At 41.3% G+C, this 14,092-nt stretch overlaps 2 protein-coding genes across 2 annotated transcripts; one reads left to right on the forward strand and one right to left on the reverse strand.

Moving 5' to 3' along the window:
* Positions 1–4,459, forward strand: LOC136443621 (THO complex subunit 1-like). Its single transcript, XM_066440937.1, has 4 exons — positions 1–1,547; positions 3,466–3,726; positions 3,888–3,945; positions 4,386–4,459. Exons 1-3 carry the CDS (start codon positions 1,466–1,468, stop codon positions 3,923–3,925), a joined length of 381 nt encoding a protein of 126 aa, XP_066297034.1. The 5' UTR covers positions 1–1,465; the 3' UTR covers positions 3,926–3,945; positions 4,386–4,459.
* Positions 4,460–7,304: 2,845 nt separating this feature from the next.
* Positions 7,305–8,999, reverse strand: LOC136442963 (crystal protein-like). The gene has a single exon (XM_066440006.1). It carries the CDS (start codon positions 8,997–8,999, stop codon positions 7,305–7,307), a length of 1,695 nt encoding a protein of 564 aa, XP_066296103.1.
* Positions 9,000–14,092: the final 5,093 nt, after the last annotated feature.

Genomic DNA, 14,092 nt, shown 5'->3' on the forward strand with positions numbered 1-14,092 from the left:
AGCAAAGGCGTGGTGCACAAGTCTCTCTCGATCAGCCAGTCATTAAAGAGCAACAACGAGATGTAGAAGTCTGTAAAGCACTGGGGATAGAGGCAAATCAATTACACTGGGTTAGAGAATATGTTGGAGAAGAGCTGCTGCAATTCTTTAAGAGACTCTTGAGAGAAAAGACTGAAGGAATGACAGAGAGAATCTTAGATCACCCTTCAAGACAATCTATTGGACCGGAAGGAGGAAATATTGTCAGAGAAGACATCGCGCTATCTATAAAGCCCAACAGTCTTCAATCAGTGAAAGACGTCAGTGTAACATTGCAGCAGTCGTCGATCTACTTATCGAAGATACAAAGGTCCGGACTCGATGACATTTTGGAATTTTTTCGTGTAATTGAATGCAAACCTGACAATCTTAATTTTGAACACTCGGTAGACGTAGACGTGAAAGTTTCTTGCACAGACGTCCCTCAAGACAACATTTTCTTGCTATTTGGGCAAGAAATGTCCTCTGGGTCTGAAGGAAAGTGGTTGGACTTGTCAACGGCTTGTTCCATGACGAGGTTCTCCTTCCAAGTGTCCTTTAAACTGCAGCATTTTAGCAATTACATCCTGGTCGCCGTCGCAAGTTCTTTGGCCTTGCCTTCAATCAGCAAACTGCTAATTGACTGCTTAAACAGTAAATCATTTCCATGCAGCTTTACCCCATACCTTGGAATGGTATCTGGTAAGAGACAGCCCCTGACAATTGTTTGCAGAGAGGGATACAATGTCAACACTCCAACACCTGAGACATACCGAAGGTTTGGCTTGGTCAGGACCTCAGAATTCAATCTATTCGATGCAGAAACACTAAAAATCGAAATAAAGCCTGTTTCTTTGGTGAAGGAATGTTCGGATTCGCGTCATCAGATAAACAGAACAACTTGCAATACAGATGAAGGACAAGCCATGGATCTAATTGTCGAGCCAGAAGAACACGAGACGCTTCTGACTGGCCAGGCGGTGATATCTGTGAGCAGGTTCCTCGGAGCAAGAGTAAAGAAAGTATGCTCCCTGAACTTTACCTTCACCGAGGGAGCCCTGACTACAGCTGAGCCACCTCACAGTCCTCTTCGTGAGCCGGATGGGCCAGGTACCGATCATTCCATGTCCATCTTAAGCCATTTTTGTTCCCGTTAACAAGCCTCCGCTACCTCCCGACGACTATTTCTTTTAAGTTACCGTTTTTGTTTTACACCTTCCTCTTATTACGCCGAGTAACTTTATAAGAAGAAAATGTATAAATGTATTTGTTACGGTCTGGTCTGCTGACTTTGTATGCCTGGCTTTGTTGCAATAGTGACGCGATCTTACCTCATATATGACCATTCTCTTTTCCCAATGGACTAGCAACCTATCATCACACTTTGTTCACTACATGTTGTTTATTTCTTCAATCGGGGGAAGCTCGAATTGAACGGATAGAACCGATGGCTGGTGCGCCAACTCCTTCCGGAACTGTTGTGGGGCAGCTTACACCTCCCAGTGACAGCGTGAGCCAAAGAAGAGAAGGTAAATGTCTACCGCCTTTGTTGCTGTTACGATAGATATTTTTTGCTTGTTACCATGGATATTTGCAATTGTGGTTTCCTTTTCTGTAAAACCATGCTCTGACATTGAAAGTACATGTATGCTTTAAAAAACTTTGACCACTAAAATCACACCTGGCTAATTATGACATGGTGAAAAATGTTTTCATCACAATCAATTACCTGCATGCCTACCTGCAATTTAAAGCAACAGATATCATCAAAATATTGTGACTGCAGGAAAATCATACCGCAAAAACACTCACGAAGCCGAATGATACAAATGGTATTGTAGATTGGGGATACGCGCCCTACTGCATTTCAATCCAAGCAAAACCACTCGTTAGTTGTTACTACAACTTCATCACATGTGAGTTGATATTTGGTTCAATAGGTCAAGAAAGAAAAGCCCAGCGAGCGGGACCTCACAGGAACATTTGTCCTGGTTGTTTTAGTGCTTTTGATGCCTACGTCTTACTTTACACTGGCATGATAATCATGCTTAAAATGATTTTACAAAGTGCTTTTTTTGAGTAGCACAAGATTGCAGCGATAACGAAGACCTCGTCATACATACCAACATTGTTTAGAACGAATGTTGCATAGAGAGTTTCCAAAGGTATTGCATCAATAATTGCACATCTCTCTAACATAATACTCTTGCTGGAATGAAAGAACAAGAGTCCTAGGACCCAAAATCTCCATGAAACTTTTTCTTTTATCAAACCTGTTCCCCCCATTCTATATCGCTCAATGGTATGACCCCCGGCCAGATGTTGGGGGCTCAGGTTCCACAGTGACCCACTTTCGCTATCAACAGCTGTTAGTAGTGCTACAATGGCCAAAACTGCAAATATAGATTTCCCCATTACTTAGGCAAATTAAGTTCAATTTGCATAATTTGCACTTCATTGTATACAACCCTCTCTAAGCTACCTGCCAAGTAAATAACATGAAAATCTGTCACTCCTTTCTTCAGTTATTCTCCTTTGAAAATATTTACAAACACGCCATTGCAGTTCCAGTGACACATACCAGGGGGCCCAAAATTGACCTTGACCTTTCTACTCCCAGCACCTACCCACATACCAAATATCATTTCAATCCATCCACACGTTCTTCAGTTATGCTGATTTTAAGCGTCCGGTGACACATACATACATACACGGTGACAAAAACATACACACACGCGCACACGCACGCAAACACAATAACTTCGCATGATTTGCACTTCAGTGTGTACATCTCCGTCCAACCTACCTGCGTACCAAATAACATGAAAATCTGTTGTTCCTCTCTTCAGTTAAACCCCTTTAGAACATTTTTACAAATAAGCCATTGCAGTTCCAGGGACACACACCAGGGGGCCCAAAATCGACCTTGACCATTCTCCTCCCAGCGCATACCCACATACCAAATATCATTACAATCCATCTACACTTTCCACAGTTATGCTGACTTTAAGCATCCGACGACACACATGCAAACGATTTACCTCCTTACTTATGCAAATTCGGTCTCATTTTGCATAGTTTGCACTTAAGTGTGTACAACTTGGTCTAACCTACCTGTGTACCAAAGAACATGACGATCTGTCCATCCACTCTTCAGTTCTTCTACATTTAAAATTTTAACAAATACGCCATTGCAGTTCCAGTCACACATGCCAGGAAGCCCAAAATCGACCTTGTCCTTCCTCCACCTAACACGCACCCACATACCAAATATCATTACAATCCATGTACAGGTCCTACAGTTATTGTGACTTTAAGCGTCCGGTGACACATACATACACACAAACACCAAACGCAAGCAAAACAGTATCTCCATGAAAAAGCCTTTTTTCATGGAGATAACTATACGTCTTTGACAGGTTTTTATGTACCGTGGTTGATATATAGGTGTCCGGAAGTACTTTTTCTTCGTCAAGGAGGAAGTGAGCTCACGTTGGAAGGACCTCGCCTTCTTTTTGGACCTGGACGATCCGGGAATCGCAAACATTGCAAACAGAAACCCTGACGACAAGTCTCGCTGTATGGACATGTTGGAAGAATGGCTGCGAAGAAGAGGAGAGAATGCTACTGTAGAGGTACTCATGGAGGCTTTGTCCGACGCAGAGCTACAGAACGTCGTGGATGGTCTGAAAAACAAGTTCCCTGCTGGTAAGAGCTCCTGTGTATGAAGGCAAGCATTCAATAGCCCCCTCGCAGATTCAGATTCTACATACAAGATTGATAATTGTATTCTGCTCCAACTATGTAGATTATATTTTGAACGTCGTGTGTTTATGTTTCAGCTAACCTAGTATTCCTTTCCTTGATAGAAGCAGCGGAGAATGACGAACCAAAAGGCCAGAATTGACTCTCAATCAGAATCGAAAGGTAAGCGAGTAGTTAGTAGTAGTAGTAATAGTAGTAGTAGTAGAATCAATCCTCAGAAAAACAACAACCTGGTCGCGGCCTAACATATACCAGCTTGTTTACATATACCAAGATGTGACATGTTTGGATAAAAGATAAAAATTGTTTACATGTACAAGATTATAAAATTAAAAAGATTAAAATTGTTTACATATGCATCTACATTTACACATACTTACAAATTCTGACATCAATTATATTATGCTAAAGTGTCTAATATAGTTGTGGCTGAATATCATGAAATCTTTTTTTATAAAATTTCTCATGTCGTCACTCAGAGAACAGTTATTGTCGCGATAGTTATTCTTTTGTAAGTGCAATGAGCTCTTAATTGAAAGTGTATGACCATTCTATGTTGGCATGCATTTGTGTTCAGCACTAATTACATGATTTTTTTACAGGAACAGAGGCAGTAGGGTGCAGCAGAACCACGAAGCAGTCAATTTCAGCCTAGTTCCAAACTTGAGTAGAAGAATACTGTATTTGCTCCTGATGATAGCCTTCTACATTGGTTTTACTATCAACTATATAAAAGAGTCTTTCAGACATACACATGTACAATTGAGAAGGACTTCTCAAGCCATGGAGACATTTCAACACTCCAAGCTATATGTTGGTCTGACAGCACAGAAAGTACGTTGAATGTACATATATGTATAAATGTACAGGTAATATACCTTTAGCGTTGATGACGTTTCAGCAAAAATTATAGACGTCGACAAGTCAGTCCTTACAAGAGATTCCGATAACAAAATGCTCTAGAGTCCAAGTACCAGTGTCCGACTTCGTTTCCGTTTTTCCTGTGCACATTAGGAAAATGTCCAACCTTTCCTATGCAAAATAACTACCGCGAGGCTGAAGAAGGAACTAGATGCGTATATCCTAAATGTCTCCCAAGACACATGTGTACCGCTGTGTACAGATACATGTATGTAATGGAAATAATTGCAACAGATGCTGTAGGTAAGAATCGATGGTACAAATATTTATGAACATGTAGTTGTACCCCCCAGTTCTTGCATCAAGTAAATGAATTGGAGCCTTTATTTGTTTCTGTCAAAACACATACAAGCTTAAAACGTTACCCTGATCCGAGTCGAGTGCTACTGCTCATGCTACTGATCAGAGCTGATAAAGATTCAATAAATTTTGAATAACTCTCATTAATGCATCACTGCACGTTAGTTTGACGCTCGATCCCAAGAATGAGCGAGGACCGACAGACAATGCATTGTCGGTCCTCGCTCACTTGGGATCGAGCGTCAAACTAACGTAACAAACGGATAGAATTGATCAATGGCAACTAGATGAAATGCTGAATAAAAGGCAAATGTACAAACGTAGCCCTTGGGGGGATAGTAGAATAAAACTATTTGATGCTTATTTCAAAATCCTGCCTAGAAACAATGATTAACAGTTTGACCGTTGTGTCCACTGATTTAAACTTTTCACCTCACCAGGTGACCAAATAAGAAACCACATATATGTACATAGAACATACAGATACATGTAAGGGGATAGAGTCCAACTGAGGGAAACTAGGTCAGACTCAAAAGATGTGTCTAAGTGATTGAAGCAGGGCGTACACAAGCTATGAAGCACAAACCTGATGCACATAGTATGTCCCTTTCCCTTACAAGGGACAGCTTCACATTTCGCAGAATAACTCAAGATTACTTAAATGTGTTATATGCCATTTGAGTGTATTTTGATTTACATTCGTATTTCTTCAATACCGTGCTCAATTTTATTGATTTATAAACCGAGGTGAAGTCAATTTTGTTGTAAAAATACAGCCAAAATTGCTAGATAACACATTCAAGAAGTGCTGGGCTATTCCACGAAATGTGGAAATGTCTCTTTTAAGGAAACAGGTCATTTGCGCATGGAGTTTGTACTTTTATGTAATGTGTACGCCCTGCTTATCAATAGAGCTCTAGGTGAGGGGTGGTACTTTGACTGAATTTTTGAGTCTTACCCAGTTTCCATGTGTCTTCTGTTACTGATTAATTAGAGAATATAAAAGGGTTCAAAGTAGATCATCCTACCGACAACGCAAACAAAATCTTATTGACAAGAACATTCAGACGAGTTTTGAGTTCTCTTATGTTCAATCCTAGTCAGTCAATCCACCGTCACCAAGAAATTAATGTTTTCTTGCCTATCTTAAGCTTGTTCTATTTCTTCCAAAAGATCTTCCCTCATCGTTTCAGTTATTTCCTAAATTGAACTCATATAATAAGCTTAAAGTTCTATCTGCAAATGTGTGTGTACGCGCGCGCGTGTGTGTGTATGTGTGTGTGTGTGTGTGTGTGTGTGTGTGTGTGTGTGTGTGTGTGTGTGTGTGTGTGTGTGTGTGTGTGTGTGTGTGTTTATTAGGTCACATTGACAGATGAAAAGCTTAATTCTTTGGACACAGCGGTCGAACCAGTAAATCACTGTTTCTGGACAGGATTTCGAAATAAACATCAATTACTTTCTTAGAAATCCTTTATCTCTACGATGGACAAGACTATTTTTCGAGACCTGGTTTCTCATGAATATTGTTTTGTTAACCCCAAACTTCCCGATTTTATCTCAAACTGTCCACCTATAATAACAGGACACACCAACATACGAAGAAAGGATACGGCAGCATTTCTAATCAATGAATGAATGGTTTTATTTGATCATTTTGATCGGATGTCGGAAAGTACCTCGCAGCCATAGGCTGAATTGCGTACTTTTTACATTGTGTTACATAAAAAAATGGGGACATTAGGCAAAACGGTAACAATAATATCATCACTCCTATTCGACCCCTAATCAAGGGCAAAACACTACAAGAGTATGGTTCTGAACTGTGTTTAGTTTACATACAATTGAGTTACAATATCACCTAAAGAACATCTTTGTATTTCTGCACTGTCTGAGACGTAAGTTGCGGACATCATTTGATCGGCTTGCAACATGTTTTACAGACGGAAATCACAATATTATCGATATCTAATTAATATCTATCTAAAAGGATCTTACAAAATTACTGTATTTCTATACTTCAGATAGGTTACATGTTTGAATCTTGAATAACTCTGCATACCATTGTAATTTATTAATTTATGATTCTTTAGGGTGGTCCCTTCAGTTAACTATGTAAATTATATTTCAACTAATATTTAACTAGTGAATATGTCGAATCTGCTTCAATGACAATCAACTACATTAACGTATTACACTATTTTGATTGAATAAAAATACACATTTTCCATATTTTGTATTTCAAGGACTATTGAAAATGCATATATTGATCAATGAAAACCTTGTTCCCCGATTTCGTACTTCTAATCTGTTCCCAAGTAGATATCTTCCTTATCCCAGAAGTCACACTTTTCTTTGTTGTAGTCATGAACCATAACGTTCTGCGGAGTGGTGAAGTTCATGTTGGGGAACTGGTTACCTTCGTTGTACCTGGGCCAGTTCAGGGGAGATTTAAGGACATTGCCTGTGGTGTGGACATACCGGCTAGGTTTGTTAGGGTCCCCTGTATGTGCGAAGTTACCATAGTGGTACGCCATGGTGTCAGACATGACTTGTTCGTCAGCCGTGAAGCTCAAGTTTACCAGTAGAGGTGTTTGAAACACGAACGGGACGTCTTCACCATGACAGACGTGGCCATTACAGAAGCTCTGATCGTGCCAGACGCTCTTGAAGGACCAGACATGATCAAAGACGTACAGCCAGACGTCGTTTTCACCACTTGCGACTGCGTTTCGGATAATATTTCGGGTTGCACATGCAAAAACCCAGTCTGTCACGGCGCGAGACAATAACGGGCGATAGTCTGATGCTTGAAGCGGATTGTACTCACGAAGAGCTGCCGGTCCTTTTCCACGGAGGAAGGCCAAAGCAACCGCATCTAAGACAACTTTAGACATGGGCTTACCAAAGGCCCCATAAATGAACAGAACACCTTCCTCCCCTGCAGTTCCTACAATGAACGGTTTTCTCTGAAACTGCCCCTTTGCAAAACTATCTACAGTTTGTCTCGACAAGACGTCACCATCTACTGTTGGGCCCCACTGCAGAAATATTTCCAGGAGCCGAAAGGGGTCAGCTATGTAAGTGCCCACGCTTTCTGACGCGCGAAGAATATCATCAGCTGGGGTAAAGCGAAGGCACTTCATGTCCCCGGCAGAACAGTTCGCGAGCTTGGTTACGTCATTGCCGAGACGAATGGCTTCAAACTGAGTCTTGTGAGCGATGGTGAACGGCACGCTCAGCATGATGCCCTGGTGGAACAAGTTTGCAGCCCTATTGGATGTCAGGAGAACTGCAACCGAATCCGACCCGGCGCTCTGTCCGAAAATCGTTACTTTGTCCTTGTCTCCGCCAAAGTCAGCGATGTTCTGTTGGACCCACTTTAGTGCCTCGATCTGATCTAAGATCCCATAGTTTCCCCTGGCGTCGTCTTCCCCCTCACCGGTAACAAGATAGCCGAAAGCCCCGAGTCTGTAGTTGGTCGTTACGACGACGGTGTTGGTTTTGTTGGCCAAAATCCGCCCATCATACAACATAGAAGAGCCAGTTCCAAACCTATAATTTCCGCCATGAAACCAGCACATCACAGGTAGCCTCACAGTTGTAGAGTTTAGAACGGATCTGGGCACGAAAACGTTCAGATACAGACAGTCTTCACTCTGCGTTCTAAATTTGTCTCGGTTACAACCGTACTGCCAGTCGGTATCGTTCAGTCCACACCCTGGTTGTCGGCACGCCGGGCCCGGCACGGTACCGTCGCGGACTGCGGGCGCCCAGGACGTGTTGTGCGCCCGAGGAGGCTTCCAGCGGAGCTCGCCTACCGGAGGGACCCCGAACGGGAGACCGAGGAAGATGGTCCCTTCCTCCACGAACATGCCCCGCACGGCTCCATACTGCGTTTGAACGATCGGACCGGTCGGTTTCGTCAGTAGAGCGGTGTGCCCAACGAAAACAAGGGCTGCGAAGACCAAAAGCTGAGAGTACGTTGTTACGGCCATGACTAAATGACGCTTAACTGGATGCGGAAAAAAAATATGTCAGCAGGTTGTTCTTCACCCGAGTACCCTTTGGACCCATAACCTAGTTAACGAGCGTTAAATCTAGCACGTGCACTCTTATCATTGTGGACATTGTTTATTTATTAACATGGCGGATGGCACTACAGAAGTACACAAATCATCCTTACACAACACCAGCTAACATTGTAACAAATCGCGACTACCATAGCACGCATACCTATATCCAGCTGCGCCGCCAACTTTCTTGAAAAACAAAAACGTTTGTTGTCTTCCAGGTTGCGGCTTTACTGGTACAAGTTTTGATGGCGCTCTCAGGGAGCGAGCCCATTTAGTATTTTTGTTTGAACCTTTGTTTATTGATGATAAGCTCAAATCGGCATACAGGCTGCTTTTTATTGAGGTCATGAGGGAAGAGGTAAGGGTCAGAAAAATATGACAAAGATACAGATTGCATGATTAAAGTCCTAATGAATATATCAACATGCATCATAACACACACACGGTACAAAACGCATGATAGAGTGAGTACTACATGGTCCGTGCCCGTTCGTTTCGAATGGTCATTTCCGTCAGTAGAGTTGGTGTCGTGCGTGTCTGGTTGTAGTCTCTTCCGGATCCTTTGGATTATCGAATTCTGCAGGTCTCTCGCTGGAGTTTTGGGACAACCTACAATTCATGCATTCGAGCATCTCATGAATAACATGGATAGGCTAATGCATGTTGACTTCAGTTACAATTTCCTCAGTAATAAGGGTGTTGATATACTGAAACAACATCGCAACATCCATCCTTATGGTCAACATCAAGAACGATACTTACACAGACATGATCAACGAAAGACAAGCACACCTAAACTGTTTCACAAAGGGACTGAAGGTCACTCAAGTGGCTTAACCAAGCCCTCCTCACCATATCAGACACTGTCTGGAGTAGAAAGCAGATCTAAGGTGTTTAAAGTGAAACATAATTTCATTCTCAAGATCCTGCAGGATCTATGCAAGAAGAGGCTGAGGTAGCCAAGACAAGTAAAGAGACAGAGAGAAGTCAGTGTACTGAAAGTAAAGTATAAATGAATGGAAGTAAATTCAACGTAATTTAAAGTTACAATTATGTGTAACATTTTTAACTTTGCGTATGTTTTAGAAATGTATCTATGGCCTTTTGTTTGCATGTACATATGTATCTCGTACTTGCATCTACATGTCTATGCATATAATTTTGTGCTTTATTTCTTGCCATGGCAATCATAATAATGATAATGATAAGTAATGCCAATGTAAATACTAGTACATGAATTGGAATTGACACCTGTTGTAGACCAAGATGCAGTTCCCCTGTGGAAACTCTAGTTTTCTCTTATTTGAAAAGTTTGATTTTTTTGTGATAGGGAGTCAGAGCTGTTTGAAATACAATAAAATAAAATGCATCACAGTTGTATGTATGTAACACGGATCATACAAGAAGTACCAGTAATGATTTACACTCTAGCAGTGTCTTCCATGCAATGTGCTACTCCACAGAGAGGGAATAAATCATACTTCGGCTGCATGGATCTTTATAAAAAAAGCACACAACCTCTACATGACCATCAAACCATTCATTGCTCACAGTGCCAAACTTGATTCAGTTCCCTTTGCCCAGATTTTCATCATCACTTTAAGGTCAATAAACTACAAATGTATATCAAATTCTTGTTCTTGCTCATCCTTATGCTCCCAGCAGTTTCTCTTATATGTGTAGCATACATTTACTATGTACCTCAGGTACTTCATAAACCGTTGTGTTTCAAATCATTCTCGACAGACCTCAATATCAACAGTATAATGGGACAAGCCTGCATTAAGCAGTTCAATTCACAACTTTTGTGCCCAGCATGTTTTTGTATTACTACAGGATCACAACACAACCGACAATATCTAAGCACCACCAATGTCCTACACTAGTTTTAGAGTGCACTATATGACTTGCTATTATCCTGTGGTTTCTGGTCAAGGACAAAGTTTATGTTCTGCAACAACTCCATGCTATGTACCTTCAAGCTTTGCGTGCGTTGATAATTCTAACAAAGTCTGGCTTCAGGGAGGCTCCGCCCACAAGGAAGCCATCAATGTCACCCTGGGTGGCGAGGTCATTGCAGTTACTGGCTGACATCGAACCTACAAGAGAATAAAATCGCATTGCCACAAGTCACGGTCCTGTATTTCCATAAGAACTTTAAAACTCCTGGATTTTCCATCTTAAATCTTACGGTATTCTCTTTAATGACATTGATTGACAAACCTTGTTATTACGCTCAAATATTCATCGTTTATCCAAAGTATGCCTTTATTTCTCATGCTGATAATATCAATAACTTTGACTGCATGACAGTGTTGGCAGATAAATCAATTCTGTGTTGCTATATAAATCGTGCATATTCGTCCCCTTTGGTCAAACTCAGCACTGACATTACACATGATTGGTGATCAAAGCCTGTTTGATATGTGAATTGATCACCAGTCATTGTCTTTCCAATGAACCCCTTACACTTCGTTCTTTAGCTGAATTCGTAGTCTTGTTGTAACGTTTTTTAACTGTCTTTACAAATGGAGAAGGCTCCTAGCAGGTAACGTTACAGGTATGCCGGTGTCACAGGGATCTCGCACCCCCCGTGAATTTGAACCCCCCGGTTCGAAATCACTAGTGAATTTGCACCCCCCGGTGCGAAATCCCTAGCGATTGCGCACCCCTCTGGTGATCTCGCACCCCCAGGGGTGCAAAATCGCCAGGGATTTCGCACCCCCCCCCCCCAAATCAATTTGTTAGCCCCATACTATAGTATGTGTTCTGTTACGGCATTCATAATTCACAGTGGCTACTATCAGATGCTATCTTTTTAACAAATTGAATGTGAATGATAGTAAATGAACGTTACTTCATGCGTGGTTTTGGTTGTAATTTCAGTTCCTGTAGTATGATAATACCAACATACAGTAATTGTTTTACGTTAACGAGTATATAATGCAAAAATTGCCTTTTGTTTACCTTTCATGTTCTTTTGACTAGGTATGTTCTTTTGTTTATTGATCAACAAAGCCAAGACAACAAATCAAATTGAATGTATCTAACTTTTGTATTAAATGCAAAAAAGGTACAAAAAAAAGTACTTTCAATTTTGCAATTTGCAAATCTCTACAGCAATTTCAAATTTTGTAACATTTTCAGACACCACTAAACATAACTTTTGTTACCCTTATAGTCACTAGTAAGTTCCAAAGCACATACATATTCAAGTGCTGTTCTATAAACTTTCTACACAGCAGACATGCTTTGCCCCAAACAACATAGATCAGTGGATGCATGTTTCAACTAGAAAGGCAACACTTTCGAAGAAATGCAATATTTTTTCTTTTATGCCGTAGCTTTTAACATTAAGTAACTAATAATTCTTACTCAGGAATATCATATGATTTCATTTTTCCGACGGGACCTGGCTTCAATAATGTTTTTCTAACCCTATTCAACACCCGTCATCCACTCAATATCTGATATAATTTTGTATGATAAAATGTTATTCAAGTCTCCAAAATAATTTCAAAAATCAATTATGAACACTGAACTAAAACTATGAACTAATCGTACATTCCTCATGGCACCAAGGAAGAATATTACAACGAATCATCGTGCACAGAGAGTCACCATCATCGCGCTGTGCTGAAATGCTAGTAGCGTTACATTAGTCCAGGGCATGGGTTCCCGGCCGGAGTCTTAGATGTTTGTTCTGTCAGACACAGCAACTTGTAATACTCTCGATTACCACGTTAAACTATGGCTTTATCATAGTAAAATGCAGTTTTAGATATAATTGCTGCACAGACAGAGCACCTTTCGAAATATTTGGGGGGTTCAAAATCCCTAGGGGGGTTCGAGGAGGGGGTGCGAGATCCCTAGCTGGGGGGTGCAAGATCGCTAGCGATTTCGCACCGGGGGGTGCGAGATCCCTAGTGATTTCGCACCGGGGGGTTCAAAATCAGGGGGGTGCGAAATCTCTGTGACACCGGCCAAATATGAGGTTTATTGCCAGGTTTGAACATCATTATATGATGTATTGCTGAAGTGGACCAAGAAATCAAATAAAGCAACATATATCTGCTGGCTGGTCAGTACTTACTTTTGAAACATGCCATAAACAAACGAACCCTCTCCTGAGAGAGTTAAATCTTATTATCGCCCGTTTTATGGGAAGACACACTGTTGTCAAGTACTCTAATTTTTCTATCATCTGCTTTAGAAATATGTGTACCTAAGAGAACAAGATGTAGCCAAAACGCGCATCACACGAGAGACGTGGAATACGTTTCGACACAGCTAGCTCATAAGGTCAAAAGTTCAGGTCTGCGATGTTTCTACATTCTGTACGTTTCGCCAGGTGAATCGCACGAACTGCCACCCGCACATACCTAAAGCCACTGTTGCGGAAAAAACCAAACAACCTTTGTCTGCGCGGGGTGTTATGGGATTAGGTTAGTAAACTCCATACTGCCTCGTTCTGATGCGGGACTTTCACCTGTGCTCAGGTAATGGTAGTGAAAACAGGCGGGTCTGTTTGATCCCATGTAAAATCCCTCACCCAGGAAAATCAACAAGCATCGAGGTAAGAAAGAGCATCGTATTCGGATCTCTGTTCTTTATACTGTCATCAGATACTGGCTATTAATGTCTAATTCTTTTCAATGTTCTAGATTTAACCGACAATTGTAGCAAGGGCAATGCGGAAGTAAAATGGATGTGACCCCCTGAACGGCAAATAATGAAAGTTTTTCAGAGAACGTTTAAACGTTCGTAGGCTGGTATGATTATGTATAGACGATAACTGCCATGGAGCAGTCTGTATACAACTGACTCTAGACGTTGCTTTTCTCCGTAGGGCTGTCTGAGTGAAGAATGGAGTCCTTTATCGGAAACATGTAACTGGTATGTTAGCAACAACAAAAAGTTGAGTAAACCCTTTGCACTATCAGCAAAGTCGGATATGACATGTTCATGAATTGCGGGCGCTGCAAAAGACATTAGATCATGGAGGAAAGGCACAA

This window comes from Branchiostoma lanceolatum, chromosome 10, assembly GCF_035083965.1.
Source record: "Branchiostoma lanceolatum isolate klBraLanc5 chromosome 10, klBraLanc5.hap2, whole genome shotgun sequence".
NCBI classification, from domain to species: Eukaryota; Metazoa; Chordata; class Leptocardii; order Amphioxiformes; family Branchiostomatidae; genus Branchiostoma; species Branchiostoma lanceolatum.

Excerpts from the sequence above, each read along its gene's own strand:
- LOC136443621 (XM_066440937.1), top strand. The coding sequence starts at position 1,466 with ATGGCTGGTGCGCCAACTCCTTCCGGAACTGTTGTGGGGCAGCTTACA. Across the intron at positions 1,548-3,465 it reads CGTGAGCCAAAGAAGAGAAG|GTGTCCGGAAGTACTTTTTC; the intron begins GTAAATGTCTAC and ends GTTGATATATAG. Across the intron at positions 3,727-3,887 it reads GAAAAACAAGTTCCCTGCTG|AAGCAGCGGAGAATGACGAA; the intron begins GTAAGAGCTCCT and ends TTTCCTTGATAG.
- LOC136442963 (XM_066440006.1), bottom strand. The coding sequence starts at position 8,999 with ATGGCCGTAACAACGTACTCTCAGCTTTTGGTCTTCGCAGCCCTTGTT.